The 17,477-nt window shown below is 39.9% G+C and overlaps 1 protein-coding gene across 8 annotated transcripts in view; it reads left to right on the forward strand.

The window, feature by feature from the left end:
* ITSN2 (intersectin 2) overlaps positions 1 to 17,477 on the forward strand; it is a 139,531-nt gene that overhangs the window by 93,093 nt on the left and 28,961 nt on the right. For all 8 annotated transcript variants that reach the window (XM_081832149.1, XM_081832144.1, XM_081832147.1 and 5 more), the window contains 2 exons: positions 1,225 to 1,321; positions 1,784 to 1,975. In XM_081832149.1, the coding sequence (XP_081688275.1) occupies positions 1,225 to 1,321; positions 1,784 to 1,975 (289 nt within the window). The remainder of the gene's footprint in view (positions 1 to 1,224; positions 1,322 to 1,783; positions 1,976 to 17,477) is intronic.

Genomic DNA, 17,477 nt, shown 5'->3' on the forward strand with positions numbered 1-17,477 from the left:
TTTTTTTAAGATTTTTTTAATTTATTTATTTGAGACAGAGAGAATGAGAGAGAGAGAGCACATGAGAGGGGGGAGGGTCAGAGGCAGAAGCAGGCTCCCTGCCGAGCAGGGAGCCCGATGCGGGACTCGATCCAGGGACTCCAGGATCATGACCTGAGCCGAAGGCAGTCGCTTAACCAACTGAGCCACCCAGGCGCCCCAAAATAAAGTATCTTGAATAACCCCCTGAAATCCCACCTTCCTGATTTGCTTTGAAGATTGACCCAACTAAATGGGAAGCATGGCTCTACACAAATTGTATTTGTGATCTCTGTATTAATATTCACAAAGCCCCAAGAGATGTTCATTGTGCACTGTACCATTTTACGTGTTGACTTGAACTTACTAGGAGAATTCTAGAAGAGTCTTTTGAGTTTATAAATATTATTTGTGTGAAATATGCAGAGAACTCTGAACCCTGAAGGCCTCCTAGTAGACTTCTACAGTAGCAGCACTTTGATTTGCATACTGATTGAGTCTTCCAGTTGTCTGATACTGACCTGGAAGGCCAGTGCAGAATTCAGCAGTCCCCAAGACCACCCTAACGTCTGACACCAGTTGTAAGTTTGGAGGTCCCCAAGACCACCCTCAAGTTCAGTAATTAACTAGAAAGACTCACAAGACACTGAGACTGTTCTTCTCATAGTTACAGTTTATTACAGCAAAATAATTTAGATTAAAATTAGCCAAGAGAAGAGATGTATGGGGCTGATGTCAAGACAGTTCCAAAAACAGAGCTTTCATTGTCCTCTTACAGTGGAGTCATGGATAGCACTAACTCCTGGCAACAACACATACCAAGTATTGCCAAGCAAAGAAGCTCATTCGAGCCTTGGTGTCCAGAGTTTTTACTGGGGCTCCCATCACATAGACATGGTTCTGCCCATATGGCTAAACTCAGTCTCCAGTCCCTCTGGAGGTTGAGTTCATATATGTGACCCAGAGCATCCACTGTAAGTCACATTGTTAGACTGTCTGGCATGGGCAAGGTCCCCAGAGAAAATAAGACACTGAGCAGTCAGGACATACACAGGTTTAGAGATTACCTCCCAGGAGCCACAGGTAGAGTCCAGACCTCTTTGGGGACAGGGCTAAATTCTTTACTACACAACTTTTTTAAAAAAACTTATGTCTCAATAATTGTTTTTAGTCTCATCTTCCATATCCTTTTTGCTGATTTTACAGGCCAGAGGAAAAAAGCGGCAGAAAGGATGGTTTCCTGCCAGCCACGTTAAACTTTTGGGTCCAAGCAGTGAAAGAACTACACCTGCCTTTCATCCTGGTACGGCTGTGGGTTAGCTTGCATTACAGCTTCCAGAAGTTTTGTTGAAACTCAGCAACTTCTTAGATTAGCATACGCTTTGAAAAATATTAAAAATTGTTTCTTTTTATAACTCTGCCTAAAAGCAATGTTACAATGAGAACTTCCTTTCTAAAAAGTTTTGTGTAGAAACAACCAACTGTTCAGTGATACAAGTTTGAACCACTTCATTGCTTCAAACTTTTCAAAGCAGAATTGCTCTGCTCTCATACTTAAAAATGCAATAGTTCATGTGGATTAACTGTAGCTGGGAGATTCTTGTTTTGTAAAGTAAGGAATGCAGGAGGGAGGGTGAGAGAGAGCAGCTCAAGGGAAATGTTAACCTAATGTTAACACTTAATGTTAGAGTAATTTAAATCTGAGGGCAGTTTTAACATGGGACCTTTGTAGGAATAATTAATTATTTTGTTCTTTTTCTGGTAGTGTGTCAGGTGATTGCCATGTATGACTATGGGGCAAATAACGAGGATGAGCTGAATTTCTCCAAGGGACAGCTTATCAATGTTTTGAACAAAGATGATCCTGACTGGTGGCAAGGAGAAATCAACGGGGTGACTGGTCTCTTTCCTTCAAACTATGTTAAGATGACAACAGACTCCGATCCAAGTCAACAGTGTGAGTAATATCAAACTGCCTCTCAGCTAGTGCCAAAGCTTTCATATGCAGCACTGCACTCATTCTGTCCCAGAGCATTATCTTAAACTCAGCACTCTTAGCAAGTATATATTAGTGATGAAAGCAATAAATTGCAAAAGGAAATTTTTCACAAAATCAAAAGTTATACTGCTTTAAATACTTTTTTTCTTAGCTTTAGACCTTACTATTAGACTTTATCTGAAAAAATGTGTAACTCTTTTACAGGTTCTTGGGTATAAGAGCAGTCTGTACTTCAACTTCCCTTTACCGCCATCCTTTTTGACCTCTAATGATCTTTTTCTGCTTAATAAAGAGCAGCCAGGAATTACCATATTCACCTACTCAAATTACCCTTTGAGAGTACAGGTGCTATTAATTTTGCAACCTTCTCATTTAATATCCACATATTTACACATCATCCAGGTTAGCAGAAAATTAAAAACCCGTTTAAACTGTTTGCAAAACTCTATTAGGTGATTTTTTTAAGATACCTAATGCCATAAGAGATACGTGAATCAAGATCTGTTTCACTATTTTTAGAACAAGGATCCAGATCTCAGTGTGAAATATGGTATTATATAAAGTTATCTCTTAGTAGTTACCTAGCCTTTCTTATATTTGACAATAAACATGCATTTACAATAGTTAGAGAACAGTACTTGGAAATACTTTTTACTTTTATAAAATGTCACTTTTCCCCACCCTTTTACTTTTGTTTTTGTTTTCTTTTATACAAAATACATCATGATTCATCATGATTTATATTTTTATCATTGTGAAATTATCTAAAATATTTAGCCTTTCATTTTAGTTTAGTTTCTGAGAACATATAAATGTAACCCAGTCAAGCTGAGATATGCTTATGATTCAGTGCAAGTATTATGAATTTATACTAGATCTGTCATTTTGAAGTATTAGTGCATTATTTTCACTGTAGAGCTTGTAGCTCTAAAGATAGTTCTGATCCTGGGAGAAGGCTTTCCTTTAGATAAAGCAACTAAATGTCCCAATTTGGATGTGGGAGGAGTTGAGTTTTTTATGGTTTGAACATTCCCTAAAAATGTGGGCTACCTAGATGACCGTTTTGAAGCTCTGCTAATGGTTGGCAGCTTCCAGAGCTTGCCCATTTATCTAATTAATTAGACATACCCGAGGGACCTTCCCTGGCCCTGAGAGGGGAAGCTACTTCTCAGACCTCTGGGGTCTGGAAGCTCTTTGGCTAGTGAAGCTTGGAGGCACCTAGTACAGGAGTACATTTGGCTTTTCTAGTGCCCAGGATGTGAGGGGACGGGTTTCCAAGTGCGTTGTTGTTGTTGTTGTTATTTATCTTGTTTTCCAGTGGAGGAATACTTTTTTCCAATTAAGTCTTATATAATAAGGAATATAAAGAACAGATAAAAGCTGTTCTAAAGGAAGAACAGCCGGGAATATATGCATGTGTGAAAGCTAGTTAAATTTTAGATTACCATTGGTGTTTCTTGGGCCCTTACAGTTACTATTTCCATTTTATTATGTAATTAGGATGTTTTGAGAATTTTAATAATTCAGATTAGTTGATGTTGCATGTTATTAGTCAGATTTTTTCTCACCCACTTAATTTGCTTTATGTTCATTTTATTCCTCATTTTTCTTTTTATAGGACCCAATGTTGTCTTCCAGTGTGAAAGCACCCCAGAGACCCACTATCCAAGTTTGACTCTAGCGTGGAGGCAGGGCAGGCAGCCCTGATCAAATATCTCCTACACAATTCATTAACTTCGTTTGAATGTTAGAGCCACTTGTGATTATTTCTTTGTGTTTCTAATTTACAGTTAAAATTTATTTGTAACAAGTTAAAGGATAGTGGGTCTTTGTGTGGCTTTCCCTGCTGTTCACTCTGGCATCCTTTAGCATTTTTCTTCTTTTTTAATTTGGTAATTGTAGGTCATTAGCATGCATATTGAGTTTGCCCTTACATGGTGGGAGTTCAAACACACAAAGACCCACTATTTGCACAAACTATTCTCACTGGTTTGGAATGGGCTGCCATGCTTTTCTAATGTTACTGCAACATGTATATTCATTACAGTTCAGATAAAACTTGCTTATGTTTTGCTCTTACGTTTGATCTAATCCTAATCACAGTGAGCTCTTAACTGGTTCAGTATGTGATTTGCTCCCAAATATGCACTGTTTACTCTGTTACTTTCTAATATGCCACCATGAGTACCAATATTTAAATTCGTTTAAAGGCCAAGAACTGGAAATAACCTTTTCTCTATTTTCTGTGTATTTCCGGGTGGGAGCAATAACACTTCTGGGAAGCTTTTCTCAGAAAAGAGGAAAGCAGCCCACCCCAGCAGGATGTGCAGAGCGGGCTGTGTCTCCTCTCTCTCAGCCGCCCATGAACGGGCACTGTACTGTGGGGGTTCCCGTAGGGTCCATGAGCTCTGGGCTAATGAAGATCCTGCATCGTATGCTATAGCGGTTAGTTGTTACTTCTTTACTGGTGACCTAAAAATGGATTCTTTTTGAGGAATGAAAGGCTCCCATCATTGGTGGTGAGATAGGAAACCTTCCCTAGCTTAGCGTTTACATCTAGAATACATTCTAAAGTCAAAATTCATGATACCTATTTTAATTAGGTGACTACCTGTCCCAGGTCATAAAATAATACACGTTGATGTTCTTCTTAATGTACTGAGTAAAAATCATAAGGAATCCTTGAAGAGTTTAAAAGCCCCTGAAGCAGGCATACAGACTCTGCTCAGTCAGGAATGAATTTGAGTGGAGGCAAGATGTGTGAGAGCGGGCATTCTTCTATGTCCATGAAGCTGCTCTGAGGCTAGAAGACTGATTTTACCATCCAGAATTCTCTGGCTAATATCTTGTCTTCAGACACATCGCCTACTTTGGCATAGGATTTTACTCCTTTTCTTTGAATGGAAAACACTTTAAAGATAATAAACATTATTATAAATAAGTAAATGATGTGAGAGTACCTAGCTGAAACAAAAAGGAGTTTTAGTAGGCAGTATTAAACTGTATTTGAAAATCAATGACAAGTTTATGCAATTTAAAATGTTTACAAACTGCAGTGCAATCTACTGTTTATGAATGTCAGAGTATTATCAGGAAAAGTATACATACAATCACAGAGTCTTATTTCCTCACAGAGTTCTTTAAGAAGAGTGAAATATGTTTTTATATCTCTGAGTTTCAGTTAGAGGCATATTTTGTGCAATATTTATGTTAATGTGCCTATACATTGTGAATGAATAATTTCAGTCATTGCCTAAATCATAACTTTTCTTGAGAAAGAATCAACAGTTTAGGTAGAACTTTGCATAAAGTTCAGATGTCTGTGTTTCAAAACGCTTAACATTATTGGGATGTATGATGATGTATATGTGTGCTCCTTGGGGCAGGGGTTTCTAGTTGTTAGACCACCTCAATTTTTAGCATTTGGCATCATCATGGTACTTTTATAAAATACGACATTAATAGGAAAGCAATAATAACACTTTACACATGGGATAACAGATTTGCCTGCAGTCACTAAAGGAGACAGTGCAAAGACTGAGTCCTTGTGGATTCAACTGATCTTCCAAATTGTACGGATTACTTGGTCTTGCCTTTTATTTTCTGAACTTTCGGCTTTTGCACTCTTTGGGTTCAGATTAAGGACAGTTACTTTAAATCCATTTTAAACCCTGAGAGTGGAAATCAGACCACTGTTAATCAGCCGCACAATTTGATATAACATTTTCTCTTTATAATTTTGAATTGGGGCTTATCTAATACACTGATAAATTATTTCAAGGGCATTTTTATAGCTCAAATTGCTTCATTGTAACCCTGATAAATAAAAGTTATCAAGAATGACATTCAGGTAGAGCTTAGCATCTGTAACCAATATGAAAAATAATACATTCATCAGGTACCCATGGACTAAAAGCAAATCACATAATGGCATACTTAAGCTGGATGTTGGTCTGGAAGGTCAGTTTACTGTATTTCCTGAAATACCACTCTTTGTGTAGGTATTTTGCCATATATTTGAGAGAAAGCTAAAAGTAAAGGACATTGAATGACATGTAAGAGTAACCTAAATCCTTCTTAGAAGTGCATGCAGTCAGTCCTTCACAGTACCTCCCGTTCAGCCATGTTGTTTGATCTCTTCCTCATTCAGGATGAGAGGCGGCCTTCAGTTGGCTTAGAAAGCAACATTAGAAGGAAAGGGTTTATCAGGAACACAGAATTTTTTTAAAATGGGAATAAATCTGAACCCCGTAGGAAGAATCCAAATACCTGTTTGTTTAAAAAAAAAAAAAAAAAACCTGTTTAAAGATTGTAGTATGTGATAATCATTTTTAAAGTATGTGATTAAACCTGATAGGTTTTCCAGCGATGAAAAAAATCTGTTCTAAAACCAAAGCTGATTTTTTAGCAAATTTGAATATTTAAATCAATCCCACCCATTATATAGTTAGTTTCCTCTAAAACTTTATCTTAAGGAGTCATTTAAAAATAATACCACTATTAAAAAATGTAACTGCTATTTTATTTTTAAAATACAACATGAATACTGATAGTTTGAAAGTGGGGGAAGGAAAAGTAGAGAAAGAAATGCCAATTCCAGTCCAAAGCTTTATTTGCCAAGTTTTCTTAGAATAAATTTTACCAAGTTATAAGTTCTTGTAAATAGAATCTGTAATGGAAATACTGAGAGACTTTGCCTAAAGTGGCATTATTGGATGCTGCTGTGATGCTGCTGTAATAAGTTATTGTCGCGAAGTGCTGTTTTTGCCTTAAATTTTTATTGTGTGTGTCTTACAACTATAGTATTAAAGGTATTGAGATTGTGCAGATGCTAGGCACGCTTGGCATGAGGTCATCTGTTTTTATTTTTACCAAATTGTAATATAACTATGCAAGTGTGTTTATTAAAAGGACACAAACTACATTACTTGTATTGTGTATTTCTTTTGAAGCACCCTTTGAAATGTATTTTTAATTATATGTAGTCGTGATTGAATTTCTTTGGAATTTCTCTTTTTCCTTAACATAGTCTGTGGGTATAGGCCAGTGAATTGTTTTATATCACAAAAGGCAAAAGAAATTTTTAAATGGTCAAGATCGGGGCGCCTGGGTGGCTCAGTCGTTAAGCGTCTGCCTTCGGCTCAGGTCATGATCCCAGGGTCCTGGGATCGAGTCCCGCATCGGGCTCCCTGCTCAGTGGGAAGCCTGCTTCTCCCTCTCCCACTGCCCCTGCTTGTGTTTCCTCTCTCACTGTGTCTCTCTGTCAAATAAATAAAATCTTTAAAAAAAAAAAAAAAAGGTCAAGATCGAGGTAATTGGATCCAAGATAATCATATGTATCTCAAAAGCAAAAGAAATTTTGAAAGCAAAAGAAATTTTTATTTGAAAGTAAAAGAAAATATAATCTAGGATAATAGACTACTATGTTATTTACAGTTTTTACTCCAACTTTTTTCTAAAAAGAGTGGCGGGAACTTACAAGTTGATACTCATTGCAAATGCAAGATAAAACATTCTTAGTACAAAACAAGAGTCTATATAAAAGAAACTGCAGTGAATGCTTGGAGGCACCGGACTTAAGTAGAGGTTTACACTTAAGTAATCAAGTTGGTGGTTTCACCTTGAGTGAAAAAATATGGATCGAACTCCAACCCATCTGTGAATGTCTGGCATAAACAACCTCTTTCCAGAAAACCTTTCCTCATCTCTGGAATTGAGCATTTGCATAAGGCCAAGCAGGGGACTAACTGCTGAGAATGTGAAAATGAGTGTCAGCTAGTCCTGGGCTCAGGTAGTACATTGCTCTGTGAGGGGGTCAGGTGCATAGGCAGATAAATCCTAGAACAGCATGCTAACAGTAAGCACAGTGGTAGACATTCACTGGGCACCAAGAAAGTACAGAGGAGGAATACCTCATTCACTGTAGATTGGTGAGTTAGAGCAGACTTCCTGGAGGAGGCAACTGCGAGATCGATAAGATAAATAGTAAGCCAGATGGGGGGGTGGAATGGTGAAGAGTACGATAAAGACAAGAACGGTGGAGGTGTGGGAGGGGGCAGTGATTTTATAAGCAGTTCATTATGGCTGGAGTGGAAGTGCAAAGCCAAAAACAGTGAAAGTTGGGGCTTGAGAGGCAGACCAAAGGCTGAATCAGAGTTTCTCTAGCTTGAATGAGATGCCTTAGGATCACCTGGGATGCCTGGGTCCTCATTTAAATGGTCTAAAGCAAGGTCTGCATGTGGGGATTTTTCAGAGCTCCTCAGATGATTCTGCTATGAAGCCAAGGTGGGGGGAAAGTGATGAAACAGAGCTAAGAACTGTTTCTGAAGGAACATCGGCAGGAGTTGGGAATGGATGGGATGTGTGGGCAGGTTTGTATCCCGGTGACAGATAGAGTAGTGGAGCCACCAGCGACAGTAAGGAATCAGAGTTAGGGGAAGAAGAGTTTGGTTTTGACTACAAAGCACCAGTGGGACACCCGGGAAGGCCGGTCCAGCAGGTGGTCAGAGGACTGAGCCGCACGGCAGCAGGACATCGGCCGGTGGGATGAATGCAGGTTGATGGCGTTGAGCCCATGAAAGTAGGTGAGCTGATCACCTGAGGGTGTCAGCAGTTACGGGTGAGACCTCGAAGGGCACCCGCGGAGGCAGGAAACAGGTTCTAGGAGAATAAGGAAGCGCTGGTTCATTGCTCATACCAGTAAAAGGAAAAGGAAAGTGCCCTTCATTGAGCGCTTATTAATCTAGGTACTTTTCTGAAGTCCCAAGTGCTTTTAAAACCTCATTATAATTTTCTTTCTACAGATACGGAAGTTAAAGCAAAAGCTAAATAACTTGTCCAAGGTTACACAGCCAGTAAGCGGTAGAGCTGAGCTCAAAGCCACATGGCTTGGCTCCAGAGCCACGCTCTGACCGTCCACGCCGGTGTGCGGACAGCGCCACGCCTTCTAGAGCAGTGAGACTTCCGCAGTACAGCCTTCCCTGGAACCACGGGAAGGAAAGAGGAGAAATCAGAGGCGGCACAGTGTTTGCTCTTTGTAGAAAGTACACAACAGAGAAGAAGCCAGGAGACAAAGACTGGATATGACAAGCAAGGACAGGGATCTTTAAGAACAGTGTCTGGAAGGATAAAGTTGAACATAATCACTTCTTTTGGTAACAGCTTTATTGAGATATAAATCATACACCATACAGTTTACCCAGTTAAAGTGTACAATTGAATGGTTTTTAGTATATCCAGTGTTGGGTGACTGTCACCACAGATGGCTAATTCCAGAACATTTTCATCACCCCCAAAAGAATCCCTGTATCCTTCAACTGTTACCTTCCTACCATCCTGTACAACCCCCACCTCCAGCCGTAGGCAGCCACTATTTAGCTACTTTCTGTCTCCATATGTTTGCCTGTTCTGGACATATTATATACATGGAGTCATAAAATGTGTGAGTTTTGTGACTGGCTTATTTTACTCAGCATAATATCTTCAAGGTACATCCACGCTGTAGTATGCCTCTGTACTTCGTTCCTTTTTATGACTAAGTCGTAGTCCACTGTATGGGTACACCACATTTTGCTTATCCATTCTTTAGTTGATGGACATTTGGGTTGTTTCTGCCTTTTGGCTATTATGAACAATGCTGCTACGAATATTTATGTACAAGTTTTTGTGTGGACATACGTCTTCATTTCTCTTGAATATACACCTAAGTAGGAATGGAATTACTACATCAAATGGCAATTCTATGTTTAACTTTTTTTTTTTTTTTACAATTTTATTTATTTGAGAGAGACCAAGAAAGAGCATGAATGGTGGGGAGGAGCAGAGGGAGAGGGAGAAGTAGGCTCCCTGCTAAGTGGGGAGCCCGATGCGGGGCTTGAGCCCAGGACCCCGAGATTATGACCTGAGCCAAAGGCAGACACTTAACCAACTGAGCCACCCCGGCACACCTCTGTGTTTAACTTTTTGAGGAACTGCCAGACTGTTTTCCAAAGTAGCTACACCATTTTATATTCCCACCAGCAGGGCACAAAATTTCTCTTTCTTCATATCCTCACCAACACTTGTTATTATCTGACTTCTTATTGTAGCCATCCCTCTGGGTGTGAAGAGACATCTCATTGTGGTTTTGATTTACATCTCCTCGATGACTAATAATGTTGAGCATCTTTTCATGTGCTTGTTGGCCATTTGCATATCTTCTTTAGAGAGATGTGTATTTAAATCCTTTGCCTATTGTTTGAGTAGTTTGTCTTCATAATCACGTTTTAAACTTTGTTTTAAACAATAACAAGTTCTGAAATGAGAGAGATGTCTTAATGCTGTTGTCAAAAGGCAAATATACTTAGTCAAAGGGAGTGATAAAATCAAAGAGAGTGCTAGAACGAATGTAGCGGGGAGTGTAGTGGGAGGTTTGCTTTGAATCCTGGCTCTCCCCGCTCACTTCCTGAGACAGCCGCACCTGTATAGTGAGGTTGAGAATACCTACCCTGCAGATGGGACTTCAGTGTCTAACACACAGATACTAGAAATAATAGTTAACATTTACTAAGCGTTTGCTTTGTTCTAAGCAATGGACTGAGTACTTCAGGTACATATCTGGGTTAATCATGCGATTCCCAGTCTGACTCCAAGTCAGAAATATGTGGAACAGTCCATACGAGATTAGGTTTTAGACACAGCTACTCATTGCATGTGTGACAGAGAAGGTCATGTAGGTACCAGTCGTCACTTAGACACAAAAATGAGCTAAATGAGTGAGAACTCTGTTGGCATTTCCAGAAAAGTGCCCCTTTTTTCCTCTAGAATTCAGTCCGGCAAGCATCAGACCAGGTCACGTTTGTACACACTGTCGTGCATGGTTTGCCTCAAGGAAGATGGCTGTGTAAGCGCCATTTAGAATGGCCTGGCATTTCAAAGTATAAGACTTGAACCATCAGGCCTAGATGTAGGGATTTCATAGCTCTAAATTCTGCACTATCTCTTAGCCACCAAACTTCAGACTTGCCATATATTTACACAGCAGGGGTCAGAGTGGGATCCGTTGTTCAGAGGGTTGATGAGAGGTTGTAAATCATCATACGCGTGTTGGTAACAGTTATTTTTATGTTCAGATTAAAGGCTATATGTTGGGCAAACACACAAAGACTAGAGTTGCATGACACCTCTTCATAATGTTCTGTGTCTGCATAGCACGTCACGTCCCTCAGTTGGGTCCATGAGAGAACTCTAGCAGTCTAGAAGGTGTCACGAGGATCAGCCTGAACGAACCTCCTTCCGAGGCTCAGCCTCAGAGGCACCTCTGTCTACCATCGGGAGGTCTTTGCTTTCTTTTAAGCTTATGTAGATTCCTCACTGTAGATTCAAAAGTAAAAATAAAACCAATAAAATGTTTCTTTGTCAACTTGCATTTATCAGCAGACTTGCTTTGGGAAGTTCCAGAATACTTCTGTTTACTGATAACCAAATATTTTGCTTTCTGATGGTCTGCAATATTAGAGTACAATATTACCTTCTCTTTTTGTGCTTAAACAACCTAACTCCTGGTGACAAAGAATTGACAGGCATAAAGAAGACATAGAGTTTAACAGTTTGTTCAACAATTGTATAAATTTCCAGAAATAAAATCACAAAGATCTGTGGCTACATAGTGCGAGCATACTACTTGGTACACAGTTTGTATTCAGTAATAGTTGCTAAGTGGATAAACTGCTCTTCTTTTACAAAACAAGATCTGCAGTAATTATCTGGTGCCCTGACAGAACTTCTGTATTAAAGGCAGTCTTCAGGGGCGCCTGGCTGGCTTAGTCAGCTGAGCACCCGACTCTTGATTTCGGCTCAGGTCATGATCTCAGGGTTGTGGGATCAAGCCCCATGTTGGGCTCTGTGCTCTGCCCAGAGTCTGCTTCTCCCTCTCCCTCTGCTCCCCCTCCCGCTCATGCTCTCTCTCTCTCAAATAAATAAATAAAATCATTTTTTTTAAAGGCAGCCATCAGAAAATGCACACTGTTTAGTCATCTGGATTTACTGTTAAAAATTGTCTTTTCACTGAGCTTCTACACAGACTGAAAACCATTATGTGATACTCTGGCTGCTTGTTTGGGCACAGAGAATAGCGTTGTTCAGTGGCATTGCTCTTCTCACAATGGGCAAGGACTTTTCTGGGACTTTATGACATAATCCGAACAAGCTTTCTTTGTGTCAGTCATCACAAACCGTCTTTTGTCCTTCACCTTTTGGAGTCTTCACAGAGCTCCCTCCTCTGCTTTCTTAGACGTCTCTCTTTTGCTTCTTGCTCTCGCATGCGTTTATTCTGCAGCTGCTACTGACTCTGTGGGACACAGTTTACAGAGCTGTCATTCGTTGTGCATAACTCGGCTGTCAGTCTCTGTGTCCTCACGCAAGTTGTGGGGGGTGGTTCTTGTGGCCCTGAGGACTTTGACCTGATGGTCGCCATGATCTCTTTTTCTTGCTTTCCCACCCTTCCTGTCTGCCAGAAAGAACTTACCAGGAAGTTTTCATCATTCTCTGTCCACCTGCAGTTAATATCAATGTACCATCTCCTGCAGTTCAGAGCTTATCTTCATATCACAGTCTACAAATACTTGTTGAAGACCTACTATGTGTCAGACACTGGGGATATAGCAGATTATAACATAGACAAAAAAAAAAAATTCCTCCCCTCTTGGAGCTGACAGTTAAGTAGGGCAAGACAGAAAACAAACAAAATGAATAAATATGTCGTGTCTTAGAAAATTAAAGCAGGTTAGGGAAAGGGAGGGATAGGTTGGTGGGGGAGTGTGGATCCAGACGGATTTCAGTTTTAAACTGGCTTCTCAGATAAAGCCTCTCTAAAGTGGTGGCATGTGAACAAAGACTTAAAGGACAGGAGGGATATCTGGAGGGAGCCATGTAAATATCTGGAAGATCATTCTGGGCAGAGGGAAGAGCACATGCCAGGGCCTCAATCAGGAGCATGACTGTAATGCTTAAGGAACAGTATGGAGGCCAGTGTGGCTGGAACAGAGGGAGAAGCAAAGGAAGAAGTGAGGACAGAGGGTTAACTGGGGAAATGGGGGAGACTGTTTAAGTTCTTGGAAGCTGTTTGTAAGAACCTTAGCTTTTGCTGGGAGTGACAAGAACCCATCAAAGGGTTTTAATCAAAGGAAGGATATGATCTGATATGCTTTAACAGGATAGCTCTGGCTTGCTAGATGAAAACAGGGTTGGGACAGGGAAGGGCTCAGAAGCAAACAGGGCTCAGAAGCAAGCACATTAAGAGGCTAGTTCAGTAATCCAGGTGAACAGTGGTAGTGGCCCGATCAGTATGATCCGAGTGGACATAGAAGTGGTGAGACTATGGGTATATTCTGAAGACAGAGCCAACAGGTGAATTGAATGTGGGATGCGAGAAGGAAAGTATCAAGGATGTCCCTAAAGATCTTGGCCTAAGCAACCAGAGGGATGGAATTGCCATTAAATGAAGGCACATGATGAAGGAGGAGGGGCAGGGAAGATGATTAGGAGTTTGGTTTTGGATATTACCATCACTTACCTTTAAGACGGATAGTTGGAGATACTGGGTAGGCAGTAGAACATGGTGAGGTCCAGAGGATATATTCAGGCTGGTGTATACGTTTGGGAGTGTGTCGGTGCATAGATGATCCTTAAAGCTATGAGACTCAGTGGGACCAGCAAGGCTGTATGTGGAGAAGAGTTACAAGGCTGAGCCTTTGGGTTCCAACGTTAAGTCTTTGGGTTGAGGAGGAGCTAGGAAAGGAGAGGAGGGGACTGGCCAGAGAGGTAGGGGGACCTGAGGCAAAGTATGACCTAGAAGCCGAGTAAAGAAGAATTTTAAGGAAGAGGAGTGATCCTAGTGATAGGTCAAGCAAATTGAGGTACCTTTTGCTAAAGGAGGAAGCTACGTGGAGCTTTTAGGAACCTCTTCTTTAAATACAACATTTAGGGGCGCCTGGGTGGCTCAGTTGTTAAGCATCTGCCTTCGGCTCAGGTCATGATCCCAGGGTCCTGGGATTGAGCCCCACATCAGGCTTCCTGCTCAACCAGGAGCCTGCTTCTCCCTCTCCCGCTCCCGCTCCCACTGCTTGTGTTCCCTCTCTAGCTGTCTCTCTCTCTCTGTCAAATAAATAAATTAAAATACATACATACATACATTTGAAAATGATTTTAATGTTTAATTTTTCAGCTATATTCAGGAAATGTTTTTGCACAGTAATATAGACTCTGGCATTTGTTGAAATTAATTCTGTGGGTGCTTGAGAAGAATTTGTATTCCCTTGCGTATGTGTTCATTAAGCCTGTTAATATCATTCAAATCTTTCATATTTACTAATTTTCATTGAGAAATATTATAATCCACTACTTTGATTATAGATTTTTCAGATTTTTTTTTCTTTCTTTTTTCTTCTCTCCCTCCCTTGCCCCTTCCTTCCTTTCTTCCTTTCTTCCTCCCTTCCTTCCTTCCTTCCTTCCTTCCTTCCTTCCTTCCTTCCTTCCTCTTTCAGAGGTAATTTTGTCAGTTAATTTTACATTTTGATGCTATCCTGTTAGTTGCAAATGAAATCAGCATTATTATATCATCCTAAATATTTATAATGTTTACATAGATCTTTGAAAGCCTCTTTTGTCTGTTGCTAATAAAACCTCCCTAGTTGCTTTTAATATATTATAAATGTGGAGCTTTGACCAAACCTTTACTTCTGACATTTCTGTAACATTACATGTTAGGTGTCGTTGTAAACAGCATCTAGCTGAATTTTTTTTTTATTTTAATTCCAGTATAATTACTATGCAGTGTTATATGAGTTTCAGGCGTACAATATAATGATTCAACACTTCTGTACAACACCTGGTGCTCATCACAATAGGTATACTCTTAATCCCCATCACTTATTTCTCTCATTCCCACCTACCTCCTCCCTGATAACCACCAGTTCTCTATATTTAGAAGTTTTATATTTAAATTTAAGAGTTTTTTTGCCTCTTTCCTTTTTCATTTGTTTTATTTCCTAAATTCCACATATGAGTAACAGCATATGGTATTTGTCTTTTTCTGACTGACTTATTTCACTTAGCATTATACACTCTAGCTCCATCCAGTTTTTGCAAATGGCAAGATTTCGTTCATTTTTATGGCTGAGTAATATTGCATTATATATATATATATAATATATATATACACACACACACCCCATCTTCTTAATCCATTCATCTGTGGATGGACACTTGTGCTGCTTCCATAATATGGCTATTTTAAATGCTGCAGTAAACATAGGTGTGCTCTTATCTTTTTAATTAGTGTTTTCATATTCTTGGGGTAAATATCCAGTAATGGAATTACTGAACTGAATGGTAATTCTATCTTTAATTTTTTGAGGAACTCCCATACTGTTTTTTATGGTGGTTATACCAGTTTACATTTCCACCAACAATGTAGGAGGGTTCCTTTTTCTCCACATCCTTGGCAACACTTGTTGTTTCTTATGTTTTTGATTTCAGCCATTCTGACAGGTGTTAGGTGATATGTCATTGCAGTTTTGATTTGTATTTTCTTGATGCCAAGTGATGTTGAGCATCTTTTCATGTGTCTGTTGGCCGTCTGGATGTCTTCTTTGGAGAAATGTCTGTTCATGTCTTCTGCCTATTTTTAATTGGGTTACTTGGGGTTTTTTGGTGTTGAGTTATATAAGTTCTTTACATATTTTGGATACTAACCCTTTATCAGATATGTCTTTTGCAAATATCTTCTCCCATTCATTAGGTTGTCTTTTTGTTGATTGTTTCTTTTTGTGCAGAAGCTTTTTATTTTTATGTAGTCCCAAGAGTTTATTTTTGCTTTTGTTTCCCTTGCCTCAGGAGACATATCTAGAAAATACTTTCTGTGGGGGCACCTGGGTGGCTCAGTCAGTTAAGCATCTGATTCTTGATTTCAACTCAGGTCATGATCTCAGGGATCGTGAGATCAAGCCCCACATCAGGCTCTGCGCTCAGTGTGGAGTCTGCTTGAGATTCGCTCTCTCCCCCTCCCTTTGCCCCTCCCGCTGCTCGTGTGTGTGTGTGTGTGCGCGCGTGCGCATGCACACGCGTGCATGGGCTCTCTCTCTCAAATAAAGAAAGAAAGAAAGAAGAAGAAGAAAAGAAAAAACTTGCTGTGAATGATGTCCGAGAAATCACTGCCTCTGCTCTTCTAGGATTTTTATTTACTCAGTCTCACATTTAGGTCTTCAATCCATTTTGAGTTTATTTTTGTGTGTGGTGTAAGAAAGTGGTCCAGTTTCATTCTTTCACATGTAGCTATCCACTTTTCCCAGCACCATTTTTTGAAGAGACTGTCTTTTTCCCATTGCATATTCTTGCCTCCTTTGGCAAAGATTAATTGATTTAATTGTGGGTTTATTTTTGGGCTCTCTATTCTGTTCCATTAATCAGTGTGTCTGTTTTTGTGTCAGTATCATACTGTTTGATTACCACAGATTTGTAGTTTGTCTTGAAATCTGGGATTGTGATACCTCCGGTTTTGTTCTTTTTCAAGATTGCTTTGGCTACTTGGGGTCTTTTGTGGTTCCATACAAATTTTAGGATTATTCTAGTTCTGTGAAAAAAAATGCTGTGGGTATTTTTTTTAAAGATTTTATTTATTTATTTGAGAGCGAGAATGAGAGAGAGAGAGAGCGCATGAGACGGGGTGGGTCAGAGGGAGAAGCAGACTCCCTGCCGAGCAGGGAGCCCGATGCGGGACTCGATCCCGGGACTCCAGGATCATGACCTGAGCCGAAGGCAGTCGCTTAACCAACTGAGCCACCCAGGCGCCCCAAAGATTTTATTTATTTATGAGAGAGAGTGCGTGCACAAGCAGGGGGAGGGTGGCAGGGAGAGGCAGAGGGAGAAGCAAACTCCTTGCTGAGCAGGGAGCCCGATGTGGGACTCAATCCCAGGACCTGAGCCAGAAGTAGCTGCTTAACTGACCGAGCCACCCAGGCACCCCGTGGGTATTTTTATAAGGATTGTATTAAATCTGTGGATTGCTTTGGATAGTACGGACATTTTAACAATATTTGTTCTCCCAATCCATGAACATGGAGTATCTTTCCATTTGTTTGTGTCATCTTCTATTTCTTCCATCAGTATTTTACAGTTTTCAGAGTACAGGTCTTTCACCTCTTTGGTGAAGTTTATTCCTAGGTACTTTTTCTTTTTGGTGCAATTGTAAATGGGATTGTTTTTTTAAAATTTCTCTTTCTGCTACTTCATTATTAATGTGTAGAAATGCAACAGATTTCTGTATATTGATTTTGTATACTGCAGATTCATTTATCACTTCTAGTAGTTTTTTGTTGGAGTCTTTAAGGTTTTCTATATATAGTATCATGTCATCTACAAATAGTGAAAGTTTTACTACTTCTTTACCACTTTGGTTGCCTTTTACTTCTTTTTCTTGTCTGAT

This window comes from Leptonychotes weddellii, chromosome 10, assembly GCF_054177405.1.
Source record: "Leptonychotes weddellii isolate Sample4059 chromosome 10, ASM5417740v2, whole genome shotgun sequence".
Classification (NCBI taxonomy): domain Eukaryota; kingdom Metazoa; phylum Chordata; class Mammalia; order Carnivora; family Phocidae; genus Leptonychotes; species Leptonychotes weddellii.